Source organism: Notothenia coriiceps, unplaced genomic scaffold (genome assembly GCF_000735185.1).
Source record: "Notothenia coriiceps isolate Sejong01 unplaced genomic scaffold, NC01 NC01_scaffold00018999, whole genome shotgun sequence".
In the NCBI taxonomy this organism is placed as follows: Eukaryota; Metazoa; Chordata; class Actinopteri; order Perciformes; family Nototheniidae; genus Notothenia; species Notothenia coriiceps.
Genome location: NW_011351700.1, coordinates 2189449 through 2198060, shown reverse-complemented (window position 1 = coordinate 2198060; position 8612 = coordinate 2189449). Strand labels below are relative to the sequence as shown.

The window sequence follows — 8612 nt, the reverse complement described above, 5'->3', positions numbered from 1 at the left end:
TGGTACTTTCGATCTGTTCTGAAGTAAAAGTTACTCATTTGTTCTTTAGTAAAGTAGAGTCTCAGATCTTTGCTACTTGAGTAAGTCTCGTCTTGTACTTGAGTAAAGTTTAAAGGTCTCAGATCTTGGGATGTACTCCGGTGGAACTCAGTCTGAGGAGGTTCACTTGAACTTGCTGGCGAGCCCTCTCTGCCGGCTGCTGCGAGCAACACTCTGTTGCGATGGGCTCTCTGTGCTGGAACATAGTCTGTCGTCCGGTAACGGGCTGAATCACTCAGGATCGTATGTACGTCGCACTGGGACACCTCACACACCACCCACCTCGTCAATGACTAGGTGCAGAACATTTCAATTAATAAATAAGAGGTTATAAAAACTCACCCTTTTTCAAAGAGTCCGATTTCAGCGTGGGATATCAGCCTGTCGGCTTTCCTGGAAGAAGAAAAAAGGTGAATTTTAAACCTGGTTCCCTTTAGCTTCATTTGAGATCAGAAGTTGTACCGTACCGATGTTGAGACTCCTCCACCGTGTCGCCGTTTTTGATGTTTGTATGCCTGAGCAAGCGCGAGAGGTTTCATCAGGATTACAATTCTCCGCGGCAACTCGAGCTGTTGTTTCTCCAAATGGACCGGTATTAGTGCACTTTTTCATGGCTGTCAAATTAATGTATTTTAATCGCGTTCGATTATGCTTGCAACATTACGAACGCGTAATCAAAATAAACGATTCTTTTTATTATTCTTTTTTGTTTTGTTGTTTTCAGTTGAGTTACACTTAAAGTTCAGTTGTATCCACTGTAAAAACAAACCGTTCACCATTTTTTTTTTCCTATAATGGTGTTTTCAAAGTCAATTGAATATCGCGATTACATTATTGGCCAAATAAGAGAATTGATTTTTGCATTCTGCAGCCCTCATTTATAGTATGTTCCAAAAGGACTTTCAAGACACTTCATAGATAACATAAGGAAACACTTCAATATAAACCACACTACTCAAAGTGCCAGTAGAGTGGGTTTCCGGCTTTGGGACCTGTTCCTGTGCGATGCTGAGCTGAGCTTTCTGTTCTCCACGGCCGTCGTCCACTGAGTCCATGTAGGAAGCCTTGGGGCAAGGTTAACATGCGGTTTGTCGGTTTAACTCACCCTGTGGGGACACAGATTGCACCGGTGAGTTCTGCAGACGTGGTTGGGTGACGGTGCGCGTCTGAGGTTCAATGAGGGAACACATTGCACCAAGTCACTGGCTTCACGACAGGCGAGTACCTGGAGGAGGACTCTCCGATGAAGATCTTTTGGCTTCTGACGGGAGCGTTGGCTTGTTAGAGCTTTTGTATGGATTTCCTTTCCCTGTGAAATGTAAGTTCGAATGTTCAAGGGTTTCAAAAAAGGGTTCAAAAGGGTCAAAGGTTCTTTTTTGTCACACATAGCTCAGTGTGTTATGTCGATGTTCTTTTGTCACAGGCTTGATAGTAGAGAAACTGCGGAATGAAACATTGGATTTGGTTCCGAGCGGGGATTTCGAACACGTGCTCCCGCAGGTCTTTTTAAGGCTGGGAATATCGCTGATCATGGAATTGAAAACTCTCAGCGTTACATTTCATGTTTAACAGAGTGCGGGGGGTCCTTGTCTAAGCCCAGTCCACTTTAGTTCAGTGTTTGATTTCGAGGGTACGTGTTCCCCTGTCCGGCGCATCGTGGGGCCATTCCTAAACGCAGGCTTTTGGTTTTGTCCTTTTGAACACGTAGTCTGTGATTTGTGGACCATTGTCGTGGATTTTGTTGTTAGAACTCAAGTGGACTTTTTGGATTTATTGTGCATGTGGGAGGAGGGGTTTTCTCTTGGGGGATATTGAAATACTTGCTATCGTGATACAGATAATTTGTCTTTTCTTTTTTTCTAATGTCTCATGTTGGGTTTTGCGTGAGTTTTTCAGTTGTATGCGGTCGACTTTACTCAACTGTGGGGCTTCCAGATCCTATATGTCAGGGAGGACCTGCTCGCCCGAAAAAGGGATCAATAAACAACAAAACAACTTCAACTCGTTGTAGATCCGTGATTGAAATGGTTTGTAAACGGGGCTTCGGGCATGGTGGTTGATTCTGTGCGCCTGGCTGTTGTTGCTCAGGCTCATCTGCTGTCGTGAAGATCCACGGGCGTCGGGGTTGTTCCCGTCCCCTCTAAGTGCGCGGATCCTCTGCGCCACAAGGCCACCACACCACCACAACAACAACCACACAACCACCACCAACACACACACACACACACACAACACAACCACCAAACCACACCAACACACCACACACCGACCACACACACAACACACACCAACCAACACACACACACAACACCACACACACCACACCCAACCACACACACACACACACACCACTTTTTAAAACCAGTGGAGTAACCGCTTCGACTTACGTTCGTTTAGAAGGCTAAAAACTAGATCGAAATGAAACGCAAACCACGATATTCACTTCTTTTGGTTTTTTATGGCTCAATCTCAGAATGTTAAGTCTACATTTCCCCCAATGCACTTGTAGCATATCTTTAGCCTTACTTTACCTGGTCCCAGTTCTTAAAATGTCGTTACTGGTTCTTCTGTTGTAAAAATGGATCAAGTTCGCTCTTAGTTGTGGAGCAAAGCACATTTACATTTTCTATAGGTGATTGGAAAGGTGCATTTGCAAAACACTTTAGGTTAAGGTCTGCTTTATTGGCTCTGGGGTCAAATAACCTGCATAAATTAATGTTTGAGGGCGGACAATTTAAAACATCCAACAATCTGTCTGAACAAGCCTGTGGACGGTTGTGTTATAGCCATGCTTATACAGCGTTTTCTGATTTTCATTAGATGTGTGTTCTGAGTTCTACACAGAGAGACAATTGGTCGTTTGATTATCAGATGTATTTCATTTGAAGTGGCTGACAACGGGTAGAGGAGGTTCAGAGAAGGCTCAGGTTTAAAACGGTTAACTTTGTTAGTTATATCCTCAGATGCATTGAGCGATGATTGCTTAAACATATACAACTATACTTTCAGAGAGAAACTGTTGCTTTGTGTGGTAGGTGCATGATCAAAGTGTGTGTGTGTTACATGCTTAGGGAGAATGTGTGTGCTGTTCTTGGCGTGGCTATATGCTGTATGATTGTTGCTACTACATGCTTTGTGGCAGCAGGTGATGTTAACCCCTTATTTGTTTGTTTTGTTGCACAACTAAATAAAATAAAATGCTGATAGCTATATCTGTGTTTGTGTTTTTATTGATTCTCTGTTTCTCTTCCCTGTTGTGTGGGGCTGCATCGCCACACTTTGTCTCAAACTTGATTACTGTATTGTATTTTAGGACTAAGCAAGTAATGTGTCCTAACATATGTAACCTAGCAAACAAGTGGACCACGGTTATAATTCCAAGATTATCTGATCTTGCATCTCATATTAATCAGGGGAGGTTTACAGTCAGTCATTTTATTTTATATAACATTAGTTATGAACATTCCAACTGCTGTTCGTTCTAACCTCGTTTTAGATAAGCTTCTGACCTTCGTGGTATTTGCAATTCATCAAACTGCGGCGTTTAGAGTAATCTCGGTACGTGATCTGAAGGCTTGTGTCATTTGACGGGACACTGTAACTTGGATTTAAAATATCCACGGTCTGGAACCATTGGGAGGTCTTTGTACCATTTGACTTCTTTTTCCGACACCACTTTAATTGTCATGACCTCTGGTGCTCATCGCACAGAAAGTGCGTTATACTTGTTTACGACAGGCGGTGGGAGTCATTTGGGAGATTCTCTCCTATTATTATTTATCGTGCCTCCGACTGAATATAAGCTACAGAGGACACACGGGCAGCACTGGAGCCAACATTACAGTGCTATGTATCTGTGTGAAAATTACGCACCTGACACTCACGAACCGGCTTCTTCAGGCTTTCTGGAAGGCATGGTGTTAGGCCGGCAGGCCAGGTGACTTCTGACCCTGGGGTGCCACACGTGGGAGGAATGACAGTGTATGGCTTTGTTACTGTGGTGAGAAGTATCCATTACTGAGGATCTGTGCATACTGCAATTATATTTTACTTTCACACTTCACAGGTCATTTTATTTAAAATTAAAAAGTTTTTTTTCATTGATCACAATATCAATATGTTTGATTGTTTTAGCCCTCCCTAAAAATGCTGTATGAGTGGTTTACCTTCGGGTCCGTGTTCCTCCATCGCTGGTTTGTCTTTGCTTAACCTTCTGGCAACAAGCGCATTGTCCGTCACCTGACAAACAAATGCAGTCGTGGCTGTGCTATGTTTATTGTGACTCTGAAGCCTTTGTTCATGTGGCTTTTTGGCACCCGTTAATCAGTGGAAAAGTCTGGCAGCGGTGGAAGGCCAACCAAGTTTTATTTTCTCAGTTTCTGAATCAAGTACATTTCTGGTCTTGTCTTACTTGCTTTTTCTTTAAGGTCTCCTTTCTGCACATCATTCTTCATGTCTCTTCTCATCACATGTGCCCCTCTTCTTCATGTGTCTTTCACAACATGTGCCCCCTCTTCTTGTTCTTCTACATACATTGTGTCCCTCTTCTTCATGTCTCTTCTACATCACATGTGGTCCCTCTTCTTCAGTCCCTTCTCTCAACATGCTGTCCCTCTTCTTCATGTTCTTCATCCATGTGTCCTTTCTTCATGTCTCCTTCTACATCAAAATGTTCCCCTTTCTTCATGTCCTTTCATCAACATGTGTCCTCTTCTTCTAAATGTGTCCCCTCTTCTTCATGGTCTCTTAATCACTGTGTCCCCCTCTTTCATTGTCTCTTTAGATTCACATGTGTCCTCTCTTCTCCATGTCTCTTCTACATCCTGTGCCCCTCTTCTTCTGTTCTTCTACATCATGGTCCCCTTCTTTTTCATGTGTCTTCTACATCTGTGTCCCTTTCTTATGTCTTTCTACATCACATGTGTCCCCTCTCTTCATGGTTCTTCTACATTCAACATGTGTCCCTTTTGTTCTTTACATCAACTGTGTCCTCTTCTTCATGTTCTCTTCTCATCAACATGTGTCCCCTTTTCTCCTGGTCTCTTCTCTTAACATGTGTCCTCTCTCTTTTGTCTCTTCTACATAACATGTTCCCTCTTTCTTTCACTGTCTCTCTATCCCATGTGTCCTCTTCACCAGTCTCTTCTACATCAACTGTGTCCTCTCTTTCATTGGTCTCTTCTACATCAACTGTGTCCCGTCTTCTTCATGTCTTCTGTCTACTCATGTGTCCCTTTCTTCATGTCTCTTACATTCACTGTGTCCCCTCTTCGTTCATGTCTACTTCTCATTCACATGTGTCCTTGTGGAAGGCTTGAAGTTCAGGACAAGTGCTCTCTCTTTTTGTCCATTTCTGTCGAAACCTGTCTGATGCGCTGTCTGATTTTGGCCTTTATTGTGTATAAGATGTGTGTCTTGTGCTAACTCATTGCAATCAGCACCAGGTAAACCCCCCCTCATCTAAAGTAACAGACAGAGAATCAGCACTTTGGAAACAGGGCTGAAACAGAGGGGATTATGGGAAATGCTGCAATGATCTGTTTGGTGTTGCAGCCAATCAGAGACAGGCTCTGGATATATCTGAGACCTGTGATATTGATTGATTGATTGATGAGAAACAGTATGATAGGGGACCTTTAAGTGTTACTTTATACTTCGACTCCACTCCCATCTTTGTTACAGCGTTAATGACATGCTTAAATACTTTTACTTAAGTACCATTCTCGAAGCAGTACTTTTACTTGTAACAGAGTATTTTTAGGTTGCAGTAATAGTACTTGTACCTAGGTTAAGGGTCTCAGCTGTGAAGTCCTGCTTTAGTTAGTACATGAAGCCTGGGCACAGCAGTTGGTGTTCAAGGAGGATTATGTATTACTTTTTTAACAGATAGCTTAGATATTAAGCATGTTCATTGATCTAATATATCATATTCCAATTACTTGTATATAGACTCTCCTTGCACTATTTCCATTCTATCTATCCAACTTGCACTCTTTTATCAGTTGTGTTGTGTTGCTCTGTTTGAGGAGTCTGTGACCTCAGATTTTCATTGATATATCTACACTGTAGCTCTGTACACGACAATAAAAGCATTGAAACTTGAATGTTTACAAATGTTGACTTTCCTTCAATATAATATTCATAACTGTACAAACAAAGATCTTATTGAGGTTCCTACCTCCAGCAGAGATGATGGCATCGGCCCATCGGACCACTTCTTCATCATATTCTCCCCTCTTCACAATCCGAACCTCAATGCCTTCGCTCCTGCAAACACAACATGATGAAACAGTTTGAATAGTCCTTTAAAAAGAGCCGAGCTTTCCTGTCTGCTCTGGGGTTATCTGGGGAATCTCACCGCAGGCTCTTCACAATGTGCTCCACGTTGTTGGTGTGTATTTTGTGTCTTTCCTGCAGGCCGCTGTAGCTGGAGCCCTTCAGAGCGAGCTGCAAAACACACACACGAGATGTAGAGGAAACAGGTAAGAGGTTGTTTACCGCCAGAGGTCACAGCCTAAAGGCAGCTGTGGAAGTACACTGACTTAAGTACGGTCCTTAAGTGTTATTTTGACATAATAACATTTCTACTACTTTCTTCTCTACAAAATGTCAGAGGCAAATTAAGTATTTGTTTACTCCACTACAGTTAGTATACACGTATAGTTACTTTTTTTCATATAATAATAACACGTGCTTGTGTGATATGATAATTACTTTACTGCTTATCAACCGTGTATTATGTGAAGTCTCTAGAAGTGGCTCCATATTGACAAACTACATTAAAATGATATGGCACTTACTGTATCCGTTAGTTTTTCTTGTTATTATAATTATGGGCAATTTGAGACTTCTGTTTTAAGGAATGAGCTGTAAACACTTTTTGTAACAACACATTAAACCCTATGGAGAGCTGTGACGTAAGCTGTTTGTTTTCTTAAAGCATATTCAAGTATCAAGCTTACATTTACCTACATTTTTACAACTTAGAGTATAACTTAACTTATGAAGCAATACACCTCTATTGAGCGGCCCAGCCCTTCGTATGCATGTTTTTCTGTATGTGGCCCAAAATGAAAACAGTTTAGACGCTCCTGGTCTAAGACTTTTACTTAAGTAAATACTTTTGTACTCAAGCAACACATTTTAACTCAGTATTTTTGTACTTGTAATCGAGTATTTTAATACCATTAGACTTTTGCTCAGGTAAAGGGTCTGTGTATATACTCATGTACTTATATCTGAAATGGGCATTTGAGCAGAATAAATACTTTTTGACGTAAATACTTTTGTACTCAAGCAAAAATGTTTACCTCAGTATGTTTGTACTTGTAATCGATTATTTTAAGAACATTAGACTTTTGCTAGGGTAAAGGTGAAGGAGAATCACTCACCAGGTGTTTGAGGTCCTCTTCAGAGAGCCCTGCATACTGGTATCGCTGCTGCTCAAACTCATACCTGGTGGTCTTTGTAACCACTGCTACTTTCTCAGGTTTGAATCCAGCTTTAGGCAGCGAGGAGGCGTGTTTTAGAGAAGAGTGAAAGGTCTGAAGTGAGTTTCCATTCAGCAGACTGACAGCTCGAGTCCCCAGACCCAGCAAGTTCACTACCGAGCGGCGAGGCATTCTCACAACAAGTGACCACACACCCATAAACTCAATCACATGTCCGATTAAAACAGGTTACTGAGGACTCTCTGCTGTTACATACTGCGTTATATGTCAGTCCTCTGGTCAGATTAGGTTAATTCACTGAATTTGGAAAGGCCAAATAAAGTCACACCACGCCCAGCTGCCAGGGAAGGTCACCAGTCCTGTCAATCAAGCTCTAGTTACCCGTTTATGACTCCAAAATATCTCTTTTCCAAATGGAGTATTTCCTCGGGGTATCACCGAAAACACAATTCAGCTCGCAGTTTAACTGACGTTAGTAACCATGCCAACCGTATTTGGTCAGGTTAAAAGATAGCGTTACGAGCTGAGCTCAACAAGCTAAACGAAGCTAGCAGTTTGCTTTCAAGGCTTCCTACGAACTGTAACGGCTGGGTTCACTCTTTCCACACACCACACACAGCTCTGCCTCATTACTCAAGTCCAGAGGAGTTCAAACTGGAGCTGAAACACCTGAGCTGAAGAATTAACGACAACACAAGAAACTCTGGCAGCACTGCACGTCCCATGAAGGTTGGCACGTAGTAGCCTGGGTTTACGTACGCGACGTAACTTCCTATTGGCTGCGCGCATGTCAGTCAAATAAGTTTTGTTTTGGCTGACAGCGAGCCATGATGCGTTCAAATACACGCGTAAGACTGGGAAAAGTCATATTTAAAATACTAGCAGAAAAAAATTGTTCGTTCTAGCTTTCAGTGATAAATAAGCCCAAATGTGGCCGAGATCAGGATTTTAAAAGTGGGCCAGCTGAGGCCCCGAGTCCCCCAGACACCTAGATAAAGTGTTTAAATGGTTTTAATTGTTAAACACATATAATCCTTATGAATTTCTTTGATGAAAGGCCAAAACATACATCTAAATATATTTTATCTCAAGTATTATCAGCTTATAAAACACCCACCATGG

At 42.0% G+C, this 8612-nt stretch overlaps 1 protein-coding gene across 1 annotated transcript; it reads right to left on the bottom strand.

The window, feature by feature from the left end:
• Positions 1-3919: 3919 nt before the first annotated feature.
• Positions 3920-8244, bottom strand: LOC104951524 (NAD kinase 2, mitochondrial-like). Its single transcript, XM_010778185.1, has 5 exons — positions 7431-8244; positions 6398-6486; positions 6218-6306; positions 4206-4278; positions 3920-3989 (listed from the first exon to the last, which is right to left on the bottom strand). The coding sequence occupies exons 1-5, from the start codon at positions 7686-7688 to the stop codon at positions 3920-3922; spliced, it is 579 nt and encodes a 192-aa protein (XP_010776487.1). The 5' UTR covers positions 7689-8244.
• Positions 8245-8612: the final 368 nt, after the last annotated feature.